The following is a 13,089-nucleotide window of genomic DNA, read 5'->3' on the forward strand; positions in this document are numbered from 1 at the left end:
ACTTCCATACATGGCTACACTCCATACAAATACTTTCAGAAACAACTTGCCGACACTTAAATCTATACTCAATGTTAACAACCTACTCTTCTTCAGAAATGCTTTCCTTGCCATTGCCAATCTACATTTTATATCCTCTCTACTTCGACCATCAGTAGTTATTTTGTTCCCCAAATAGCAAAACTCCTTTATTACTTTAAATGTTTCATTTCCTAATCTAATTCCCTCAGCACCACCCGACTTAATTCGACTACATTCCGTTACCCTCATTTTGCTTTTGTTGATGTTCATCTTACACACTCCTTTCAGGACACTGTCCATTCCGTTCAACTGCTCTTGCAAGTACTTTGCTGTCTCTGTTAGAATTACAATGTCATCAACGAATCTCAAAGTTTTTATTTTTGTCCATGGATTTTAATACATACTCCGAATTTTTCTTTTGTTTCCTTTACTGCTTGCTCAATATATACATTGAATAACATCGCGGAGAGGCTACAACCCTTTCTCACTCCCTTCCCAACCACTGCTTCCCTTTCATGCACCTCGACTCTTATGACTGCCATCTGGCTTCTGTACAAATTGTAAATAGCCTTTCGCTCCCTGTATTTTACCCCTGCCACCTTCAGAATCAGACAGAGAGTATTCCAGTCAACATTGTCAAAAGCTCTCTCTAAGTCTACAAAAGCTAGAAACGTTGGTTTGCCTTTCCTTAATCTTAATTCTAAGATAAGTCGTAAGGTCAGTATTGCCTCATGTGTTCCAATATTCCTACTCAATCCAAACTGATCTTCCCCGAGGTCGGCTTCTACCGGTATTTCCATTCGTCTGTAAAGAATTCGCGTTAGTATTTTGCAGCTGTGACTTATTAAATTGATAGTTCGGTAATTTTCACATCTGTCAACACCTGCTTTTTTTGGGATTGGGATTATTATATTCTTCTTGAAGTCTGAGGGTATTTCAACTGTTTCATACATCTTGCTCACCAGATGGTAGAGTTTTGTCAGGACTGGCTCTCCCAAGGCCGTCAGTAGTTCTAATGGAATGTTGTCTACTCCGTGGGCCTTGTTTCGACTCAGGCCTTTCAGTGCTCTGTCAAACTCTTCACACAGTATCAAATCTCCCATTTCATCGTCATCTACATCCTCTTCCATTCCCATAATATTGTCCTCAAGAACATCGCCCTTGTATAAACCCTCTATATACTCCTTCCACCTTTCTGCTTTCCCTTCTTTGCTTAGAACTGGGTTTCCATCTGAGCTCTTGATATTCATACAAGTGGTTCTCTTTTCTCCAGAGGTCTCTTTAATTTTCCTGTACGCAGTATCTATCTAACCCCTAGTGAGATAAGCCACTATATCCTTACATTTGTCCTCTAGCCATCCCTGCTTAGCCATTTTGCACTTCCTGTCGATCTCATTTTTGAGACGTTTGTATTCCTTTTTGCCTGCTTCATTTACTGCATTTTTATATTTCTTCTGTTACCCAAGGATTTCTACTAGCCCTCATCTTTTTAAGCTTAATGTGGCCTAAACACACACAGAACTCACCTTGTCCATATCAGTCGCACAAAGTTACATGTACACGAAAATACAAAAACTTGAAAAATTACCTGAAAAACATGGATTTTCTAAGTGTGATTGCACAAAAGGGACAAATGATATTCAAGCCAAATTTCAAACACTGCATAAATAGACCATAATATAATATGTGGCAAAATTTCAACTTGTTATTGCAAAGTATTTGTGTACAATAAAAGTTGACAGAGATGTATTTGGTTACTTTTCCTTTAACACGATTTAGCAAGTAATAGTGATGATGCAGACAGCTTGTTTCAGATAAAGCTGCAGCAATTGTTATGAACCATTAGGCAACAGGAAGTTAAACAATAGTAGTTTTAAGGGACAGAATTAGTCATTGTCAGGCAGGAACAACAAAGGAAACAAGCAACAACTACAGGTTACTCATGTTTTTGAAGATTCTAGTTCAGACTGGTCAGTACTGTTGTGGAAGTCAGTATGGAGGCAGAAGAGTATACTAGTGGTGTTTTTGTTCAAACAAGTTGCAGTACTGGAAGAGCACAAGCACCTGAATGTCATAAAACAACATATGGAATAAAATGTGGCATTCGCGTTGTACTGTATGATTTAGATAAATCGGACCAAGATTTGTTGCCGCGGAGATCAGGGATACAACCTGTGGGCACAAGAAGTATAGTTCCGAGAAACTTTAGTGTTTGTTATCATCATATGAAAGTATTTCGAGATAAGTATTCTTTCCTACAAAGAAGTTGTTCTGCTCAATTTCGGATTCGTAAGAAGACAGTGAAGTGTAGCCTCAGAGAAATTAATATGAAATCAGTATTGAAAGTGAATCAGTGCATGGGACTTAACATGAAACCAGGACAAAAGTTACGTGCCAGGTGTGTTACACTGCTAAAAAATGAAGAATATTCTGATAATTTACATGACAGTGATGACGAGTATCAGCCACCTATAACCACGGCGGATAATAAGTTAAATACTTCAGTGACTGCTCTTAGTTTGTCTCTCATGCAGACACACAAAGTTGGGAAAAGAGACAGGCTGACACACTAATGGTGGAGTGTGTGGTTTGAGGTTTTTGGGCACTAAACAGCGTGGTCATCAGCGCCCAAATGCATAGAAAAAGGAACACATGTGGTGAAGGGACGAAGATGGACAGCGAACAAGGAGAACGGCTAAAAGACACAGACCTGACGCAGTTACAAAACCTCACATACAGAGCAAAACAAGAGGAGAAGGAACACACTAAAAAGGAAAGGAAACACAAGGAAAAGAGAACAGAAATCGAAGTGAAACAAGTAGGTAATCGTGACTGGCAGACCTCTTAACTAATGGTGGAAGAGGAAGAACTATCTGCTGCAAAGGAACAGAAATCATGCCAGGAATGCTCCGATTTGGACAAAATTGTGCATGATTTGAAAGAAAAATGTTCCGTATCCACACGCCAGAAAAATAGTAGCTATTCTTACCCTTGCACCTTCCAGCTGGTCTATTGACTACACTGCAAAGGAATTCAATGTTTCTACATATATGGTAAAGCAAGCTAGGAAAATAAAAGGAACCCAAGAAGTGCTTCCACAACTTCAGCAGGCTCAGGGTAAGCAATTGAGTTCAGAAATAAAGGTGCTAGTGTCGAAGTTTTATGAAAATAATGACTATAGCCGAATAATGCCTGAAAAAAAAAAAAAAAAAAAAAAAAAAAAAGACGATGTAATGGTGAAAATGTGCCTGTAAGTGCAAGGAGCACACACAATGTTTGTGTATGTGAGACCCATCAAAATGCAAAGCTGATATTTGCTGCTATAAAGGATTCTGGTCTGGATTACAAATGTGCAATGAAGCTGCTAGTGTGTGACATCAGTTCTACCAGTGCATGATATACAGGTGTGAAAAGTGTCCTGGTAAGGCAACTCTTGCAGAACACATGAATAACAAACTGTATGGTGAACTCCTTATGGATGATGATGGGTTGGATTGTTTGGGGGAAGAGACCAAACTGCGATGTCATCGGTCTCATCAGATTAGGGAAGGAAGGCGGTTGTGCCCTGTCGAAGGAACCATCCCGGCATTGGCCCGTAGCGATTTAGGGAAATCACGGAAAACCTAAATCAGGATGGCTGGACGTGGGATTGAACCGGTGTCCTCCCGAATGCGAGTCCAGTGTGGATGATGATGAACTTGTTTCTTATAAACAATGGACACACATGGATCGCACAAGTCTTGAAACAAAGCGAAGTACAGTGGAAGATTTTGTTGAAACGTGTTGTCAAAAAATGGACAAACTGACCACACACAGCCTCACAGCAACAGCACAATCGGTTGATCTCCAGTTTTGTAAGGATAATTTGAAACAAGATGAAATTATAGTAATACTAGACTTTTTCTGAAAATTATGCAGTTATAGTTCAAGATGCCATCCAAGGATATCACTGGGACAACGGTCAAGTAACTCTCCAGCCATTTGTGATTTACTATAGATGTAAACCTGGTGATGTGTCTGTCATGAACCTGTGTGTTTTTAGTGACTGTTTAATTCATGACTGCACCTTTCAGCTGAAAATAAAATCAATGAATACTAGCTCCTACAGTAACAGGCACACAAAGACAGTAAATCCTCATACTTAATATGATGCAGTAAAAACGAAAGTGAGGATATTCTAATCTTTTCCCCAATATAATCAAACATGAGTATAGATATAATAAAACAACTCTGTGACTGACAGATTGCAGTGGGAGGGGCCACTTTGCTGCAAATAACTCATTTGAGAAGTCCACTTGAACACCATCCTCCAGGAGAACATTTTTGCAATTCTATAGAAAAAAGGAAATCACAACTGACTGCCCAAGCTGACAAACAACTTTCTTTTAGTGCACCACTGGAAACGAAGACCATGTAGCCTTCCCATATTGTTTACAACTTCTAGCAGCAATATTTTCAGGATCTATACAGTCACTTGATTCATAATACTATTATATACTGTTTGATGTTTCACATAAAAAATTACAGTAATGCTCACCCTTAATCATATGTGAGTATATTTGGCTAAGGTGCGAAACTGGAACCCACCATGAAGTCTTGGTTGTGCAGCGAGATTGGAATGCAGCACAGGCCAAGGTCTACAGTAGGTTCAAATGAGATAACCTGGCTGAGTTGGTGAAGCCAATGAATGGGAATGCAAAACGTAGGGTATGGTAACAGACTGACTTGTAGCATGGTGTAATGTTTATACTCATGCCATATTGATAACACTGTTCATCACAACCAAAACTGGAACCCTCTGATAATATAAAACTCCTAGTAATGACTCTTAGATGTTAATGTAGCATGCAAAAGCAATTCATTTTGGTTTTATCTCTGTATTAATGTGTGAATAGGAAAACTGATAAAATACTACATATTAAATTGATAATGCTTGGGTGCAGACGCTCTCTCTGTCTAAGTGTGCGTGAACAGACCGATTTCAAAACATAATAAGATATTGTGAAATGGAGACAGCAACCTAAGTGTTACAAATTTCACTAGTCTGTATGCTATGTAGATATTATTTGGTTAGTCCAAGTCTTAACTTGAAAGTGTCATTTAAAAGACTGTGATTAAGGAAGTCTTCAATATATTTCAGGGTCACTATCTCTAGTGTAACAAACAATGTAATTCCTTGTATACGCCAACCATGTGAATTCCAGCAGTATTTCTCAAGTAACAAGGGCCAGAAATATGTAGATGACAGTATTTTGGTCGAGGACGTGTTTCCACGATTTTTTAAATAGTGTTCCTAGTATGTCAAAAAGACGTACTGTAATCAAGGTCTACACGCAAGGGGCATCTAGTTGGTTAGCAGAAACTGAGCAACAAAGTGAAATGAATTATAGATGGCTATTCAGTATCGTGGGAAATATGATAATTCTGCCACAATCTGCAATATATATAAATTACGTGGCACTTAACGCCAATAGCATTCAAGTTTGATCTTTTATGATGAGTGGAACATTTAGCGATAATGAAATTGTACCTCGAGGTGGGTTGAGCTGATTTGGGGGAAGAGACCAAACAGTGAGGTCATCAGTCTCATGTATTACGAAATGCTGAATGACTTATAGACGAAAAGCATCAGGAAAACATTCGATTCAACGACACACAGCGACGTGAAAATAAATCAATACATTATGTTGTACGTACTTCGCTTTTCTCTCAGCAGCTTTCACGGGTTTAGTGCGTTGGTGCCTGTCCCCCATTCTTGTCCCATCAAGTTTCCCAACAAGGGACATAACTTCACCGGTCGCTTCATCGCGGCTGCGACGTTCGATAAGCCTGACATCGGCTTGGAGCACAAGATTTGAATTCTGAAATTTACGAGAATAACATTTTAGATAGTATCAAAACATTTAGGCCTATCAAATATGTAAAGTGTATCAATATAAAGAAAAAGCAATTTTGTTTACTTACAGCTTTATACTCATATTGTAGTTGACGGGCAGCTGCGTCCGCCATTATTTACGTTATTTGTAAAGTATAGTGATAATAACAACACAACATCAAACACTCATGTCCATTGATTACCACTGCCCAAACACCTTTGCATCGAATAGACTCTACTTCTACCATGTCCAAAAAGATTCCAAAGTATATCATAAAGAGAGGACAACGGGAGTTAGTGAGTATGCACGGCCGCCTGTATTATGTCATTTCCTATTTACTAAGTCGTCGTCTGCAGCAATAGCGCGTCAACGATGAGTGATGAGCATTCCAGATCGCGAAAGTATTCGCTTTAGTATGTTTTGAGGCTGGCAGATACTGTAAATAACTCCAAGAGTGAAGCAGAAAACACGAAAACTGCTGTAGTCTCAGTCAATGAAAATATTAGCACAAAACATTTAACTAAATTGGTAGGGTACTTGCATTTATAACAGTATAGCTATCTACCTTGAAATTAGTTAAAGGCTCTGGTATTTGTTGTTTGGCCAGTAAGACATCCTTCTAGAGTTCCGAACAAAGTATGAGAAAAAATATGCAACAGTTTCCATTCACAGAAAACTTCATATAGATGGACAGAACAGCTACAACAGACATACGACCTTTTTTTAAGAAATAAACACGTAAGTAAATATTATGCCGAGAAAAAGTAGCAGATGCTACAACAGAAGGACGTCACATCTTCTAGGAACTACATCACTTCCCGTGTTTCGCTGTCGCTAAAGTCTTTTCAGCCAAAGCTCCGAAAGCCGTGTTCGAGCCCCAACGACACCACGCTCGTGCGTATTGAACTCTCTGTAGTCTCTAGTGCCGGGATCGGATCGAGTGCCACATCGTGCTACCGCGCCAAGCTTGTCAAACAAGGAAAAAAAACCTGTTTTATGAATAGTACGTCCCTGCAAACGTTTTGTTTACTTTTTTCCCCGCGGTTAACGATACCTTCTTTATTTGCATATGAACTCACTGCTATTTCTTATCCTTGTTCGTGTGTCAGTGTTCTCAGGGCCGACATCTGCACACTAGATCTGCAGCCGTTCATTGCTACAGACAGTTCCTGCATAGCGCCGCCGGGCACTCCTGTTCTAGAAGGCCGCTAAGGATAAATCCCTGCACGCTCCACCAGCCGTTCGTCACGTCACACACCGCCGCCTTCCCGCTCACGCTGGCGTTACATACCGCTCTCACCGCGCTCACACGGTGTAACCACAAGCGCGCGATGCACAAACCTATGCTGGCCACAGACGGCTCGTAATGAGCGACGTTCCCCAAGGCGGATCTGTGCGGCAACCTCGGACAGCAGCATAGCAACTGCAGACGACACAGTCAACAGGCCGACATTCGTCCCGCTGCCCCGCGCAAAACTATCGTTAGGCCAAAGCACTGCAATGATGCTGCGCCGACGGGCGCGCAGGACACAAAGAGAGAACAGCGCGAGTTAGCCTATGAGTTAGCCACTGTTACTTAACGGACGTCTGCATCACTGTGAGATCTCGCCAGCCACTGCACACTGGGGTCGAGCATAGCTCGCGCTCCCCATCGTCGCGTACACAAATCGGACAGCCGCCACTCGTTCGCTACGTTTCTCGAACCTTTGAATTAAACGGCATTCGCGAGGCGAAAGAAAATTCGCACGCTCAGCCTTAAATGCGTCCATTGTCTTCCGCAGCCACAAGTTCTACTGCGCGCCCGATCACTGAGGAGTGTATATTCTACTGGATCAGTGGCCGAGCCGTTCTCTGCGGTCACACGATCGCCCACGCGGTTTCCAGTGTATGTATGTTGCTGTGAATAAATGTGTTGCGCGTAACCACATGGATTTAATTACCATCAACCGGGCCTACAGCTTGAAGTTAGTGCGTGGACGTGGTAGTAAGCTGGCCCACAGAAAGACAGGTTTGAAAGCAGCAAAAAACCACCTATTGCTCGCTTCAAGTTTATATGCCTCTACATCCAATATCTATAGATGACTGTTGAACCAATTAATATGTATTATTTGATGTTTCTTTGAACTATTGCATCAAAATCTACGTTTGGTGTTAAATTTCTTTACTGTCGGCATATGTAACTCACACACTGAAGTATAGCAACACAGCAGTGAAGTAACTACGAAGCACAACTTTCAAATTCTGGACGTTAGGGGGCCTACTCACGGTCAGTATTTATTGACAACACCAATTTGTCAAATCTGAATTGACTTATCACTGCTAATGACACTGCAAAAATTGTCAGCTGACAATGCAGTTCTATAAGGCCAAGGTGTCGAATTGAGATCTTGAGCACCCAAACGAAAGTGAGTGCTAGAATTAAATTAGCTATATCTTGCAAGCAACGGAAAATAATTAAATAGAGGAAGTGGGACCAAAATTGATTGAAAAAAGGCAGAAATCAGAATCACAGACCCGTAAGATTACATACATTATTTTCTGATGAGTTCTGCATTGTATGACAAGTTATTGGTATTCATACGAGGTAAAAGAGAGGAGCAAAATACGTTAATGAGACAGGCAATCGCATTCGACAAGAGATTAGGAGTAACTTCGAGATGTCTGACAACAAAATGGTCATGCTAATGCACGAAGTTTGGATCTGTAATATCAGCAGTTACAATTAGTACATTTCTATGGAAAACTGTGACAAAATTACATCTGCCTTGCAAGGATCTGTTCAGGCAATTAACGTAAGACATTTTTTTACGATTTGTGATAATTTGGTGACGCTGACATGAATTTTGCAGACCTCTTACTAGTCATTGCAGATATATGACATATTTTTCGAAATGGGAGCTTTTTTCGAAAATACAATGCTACACAACAGTCTATACCATATATAAAATTAATGAAATGAATAGTGTCATAGAGAATCCTCTGTTGACCATTCTAAAGTGGCCTACATCTACATCTACATCTACATTTATACTCCGCAAGCCACCCAACGGTGTGTGGCGGGGTGCACTGTCATTACCTCTCTTTCCTGTTCCAGCCTCATATGGTTCGTGGGAAGAACGACTGTCTGAAAGCCTCCGTGCTCGCTCTAATCTCTCTAATTTTACATTTGTGATCTCCTTGGGAGGTATAAGTAGGGGGAAGCAATATATTCGATACCTCATCCAGAAACACACCCTCTCGAAACCTGGCGAGTAAGCTACACCGCGATGCAGAGCGCCTCTCTTGCAGAGTCTGCCACTCGAGTTTGCTAAACATCTCCGTAACGCTATCACGGTTTCCAAATAACCCTGTGACGAAACGCGCCGCTCTTCTTTGGATCTTCTCTATCTCCTCCGTCAACCCGATCTGGTACAGATCCCACAATGATGAGCAATACTCAAGTATAGGTCGAACGAGTGTTTTGTAAGCCACCTCCTTTGTTGATGGACTACATTTTCTAAGGACTCTCCCAATGAATCTCAACCTGGTACCCGCCTTACCAACAATTAATTTTATATGCTCATTCCACTTCAAATCGTTCTGCACGCATACTACCAGATATTTTACTGAAGTAACTGCTACCAGTGTTTGTTCCGCTATCATACAAGCATACAATAAAGGATCCTTCTTTCTATGTATTCGCAATACATTACATTTGAATATGTTAAGGGTCAGTTGCCTCTCCCTGCACCAAGTGCCTATCCGCTGCAGATCTTCCTGCATTTCGCTACAATTTTCTAATGCTGCAACTTCTCTGTATACTACAGCATCATCCGCAAAAAGCCGCATGGAACTTCCGACACTATCTACTAGGTCATTTATATATATTGTGAAAAGCAATGGTCCCATAACACTCCCCTGTGGCACACCAGAAATTACTTTAACGTCTGTAGATGTCTCTCCATTGATAACAACATACAGTGTTCTGTTTGCTAAAAACTCTTCAATCCAGCCACACAGCTGGTCTGATATTCCATAAGCTCTGACTTTGTTTATCAGGTGACAGTGCGGAACTGTATTGAACGCCTTCCGGAAGTCAAGAAAAATAGCATCTACCTGGGAGCCTGTATCTATATTTTCTGGGTCTCATGAACAAATAAAGCGAGTTGGGTCTCACACAATCCCTCTTTCCGGAATCCATGTTGATTCCTACAGAGCAGATTCTGGGTTTCCAAAAACGACATGATACTTGAGCAAAAAACATGTTCTAAAATTCTACAATAGATCGAGGTCAGAGATATAGGTCTATAGTTTTGCACATCTGCTCGACGACCCTTCTTGAAGACTGAGACTACATGTGCTGTTTTCCAATCATTTGGAACTTTCCATTCCTCTAGAGACTTGCGGTACACGGCTGTTAGAAGGGGGGCAAGTTCTTTCGTGTACTCTGTGTAGAATCGAACTGGTATCCTGTCAAGTCCAGTGGACTTTCCTCTGTTGAGTGATTCCAGTTGCCTAAGCAATGTTTACCCTACTGTGTTAAAACACTCCTTAAAAACTGAATCTGAGGTTTGATTTACGTAATGTCAGACTAAAAAAATAAATAGTGTACACTAATGCTGTGTGTCTGCTTCCCTGATCTCTATCAACTTCTAAATGGAAATATTATCAAACTGTCAATATATGACTTCACAGATTCACTAACTATTGACAGTAATGATAATATTTTAAGGTCCATGAGCAGTGTTCATCAATATTTCTAGTGTTGACAATAAGTCAATACACGCCCTAAGATGGCCAGTATATTGACAGTTTACAATATTATTTAACATATAGGAGCCTCTTCAGAATTAAATAAACTGTATATGATAAGGTCATACCAAAATGCCATAGCCTTATAGACACATAAGTACTTAGATGCTGGTAGTCAGAGTCTTCTAGACGACACCTATTTATACTACCCATATCTAAATGCCAAAAAAATCACAAAAGGAAGGATACGTTACGTATTCATTTAAAATGACAGAAGGGCACGGTACCTGTGTAGACATTACGTTCACACTAAATTTATGAACAAACTGAAAACTAAAATGTGTATAAACCAAACATTTTTGTAATAAAAGCAAAATATTCTTTGCTGTTGTTTTTGTTGTCTTCAGTCCTAAGACTGGTTTCATGCAGCTCTCCATGATACTCTATCCTGTGCAAGCTTCTTCATCTCCCAGTACTACTGCAACCTACATCCTTCTGAATCTGCATAGTGTGTTCTTCTCTTGGTCTCCCTCTACGATTTTTACCCTCCACGCTGCCCTCCTATACCAAATTGGCGATCCCTTGATGCCTCAGAACATGTCCTACCAACCGATCCCTTCTTCTTGTCAAGTTGTGCCACAAACTCCTCTTCCCCCCAATTCTACTCAATACCTCCTCATTAGTTGTTTGATCTACCCATCTAATCTTCAGCATTCTTCTGTAGCACCACATTTCGAAAGCTTCTATTCTCTTCTTGTCCAAACTATTTATCGTCCATGTCTCACTTCCATACATGGCTACACTCCATACAAATACTTTCAGAAACGACTTCCAAACACTTAAATCTATACTCGATGTCAAGAAATTTCTCTTCTTCAGAAACGCTTCTCTTGCCATTGCCAGTCTACATTTTATATCATCTCTACTTCGACCATCAGCAGTTATTTTGCTCCCCAAATAGCAAAACTCCTTCACTACTTTAAGTATCTTATTTCCTAATCTAATTCCCTCAGCATCACCCAACTTAATTCGACGACAGTCCATTATCCTCGTTTTGCTTTTGATGATGATCATCTTGTATCCTTCTTTCAAGACACTGTCCATTCCGTTCAACTGCTCTTCCAGGTCCTTTGCTGTCACTGACAGAATTACAATGTCATCGGCGAACCGCAAAGTTTTTATTTCTTCTCCATGGATTTCAATACCTACTCTGACCTTTTCCTTTGTTTCCTTTACTGCTTGCTCAATATACAGATTGAATAGCATTGGGGAGAGGCTACAACCCCGTCTCACTCCCTTCACAACCACCACTTCCCTTTCATACACCTCGACTCTTATAACTGCTTTCTATATAAATTGTAAATAGCCTTTCGCTCCCTGCATTTTACCCCTGCCACCTTCAGAATTTGAAAGCGAGCATTCCAGTCAATATTGTCAAAAGCGTATTCTAAGTCTACAAATGCTAGAAACGTAGGTTTGCCTTTCCTTAATCTTTCTTGTAAGATAAGTCGTAGGGTCAGTATTGCCTCATGTGTTCCAACATTTTTGTGGAATCGAAACTGATCATCCCTGAGATCGGCTTCTACCAGTTTTTCCATTCGTCTGTAAAGAATTCGCGTTAGTATTTTGCAGCTGTGACTTATTAAACTGATGTTTCGGTAATTTTCACATCTGTCGACACCTGCTTTCTTTGGGATTGGAATTATTACATTCTTTTTGAAGTCTGAGGGTACTTCGCCTGTCTCATACATCTTGCTCACCAGATGGTAGAGTTTTGTCAGGACTGGCTCTCCCAAGGCCGTCAGTAGTTCTAATGGAATGTTGTCTACTCCGTGGGCCTTGTTTCGACTCAGGCCTTTCAGTGCTCTGTCAAACTCTTCACACAGTATCATAGCTCCCATTTCATCATCATCTACATCCTCTTCCATTCCCATAATATTGTCCTCAAGAACATCGCCCTTTTATAAACCCTCTATATACTCCTTCCACCTTTCTGCTTTCCCTTCTTTGCTTAGAACTGGGTTTCCATCTGAGCTCTTGATATTCATACAAGTGGTTCTCTTTTCTCCAGAGGTCTCTTTAATTTTCCTGTACGCAGTATCTATCTGACCCCTAGTGAGATAAGCCTCTACATCCTTACATTTGTTATCTAGCCATCCCTGCTTAGCCATTTTGCACTTCCTGTCGATCTCATTTTTGAGATGTTTGTATTCCTTTTTGCCTGCTTCATTTACTGCATTTTTATATTTTCTCCTTTCATTAATAAAATTCAATATTTCTTCTGTTACCCAAGGAGTTCTACTAGCCCTCGTCTTTTTACCTACTTGATCCTCTGCTGCCTTCACTATTTCACCCCTCAAAGCTACCTATTCTTCTTCTACTGTATTTCTTTCCCCCATTCCTATCAATTGTTCCCTTACGCTGACTCTGAAACTCTCTACAACCCCTGGTTCTTTCAGTT

The 13,089-nt window shown here is 40.5% G+C and overlaps 1 protein-coding gene across 1 annotated transcript in view; it reads right to left on the reverse strand.

Moving 5' to 3' along the window:
* LOC126336912 (putative U5 small nuclear ribonucleoprotein 200 kDa helicase) overlaps positions 1 to 6,237 on the reverse strand; it is a 120,920-nt gene extending 114,683 nt beyond the window's left edge. Inside the window, exons 1-2 of the mRNA XM_050001042.1 lie at positions 5,986 to 6,237; positions 5,719 to 5,882 (exon numbers count right to left, since the gene is read on the reverse strand). Of these exons, the coding sequence (XP_049856999.1) occupies positions 5,719 to 5,882; positions 5,986 to 6,030 (209 nt within the window). The 5' untranslated portion in view covers positions 6,031 to 6,237. The remainder of the gene's footprint in view (positions 1 to 5,718; positions 5,883 to 5,985) is intronic.
* Positions 6,238 to 13,089: the final 6,852 nt, after the last annotated feature.

The sequence above is a fragment of the Schistocerca gregaria genome, chromosome 2, assembly GCF_023897955.1.
Source record: "Schistocerca gregaria isolate iqSchGreg1 chromosome 2, iqSchGreg1.2, whole genome shotgun sequence".
NCBI lineage: Eukaryota > Metazoa > Arthropoda > Insecta > Orthoptera > Acrididae > Schistocerca > Schistocerca gregaria.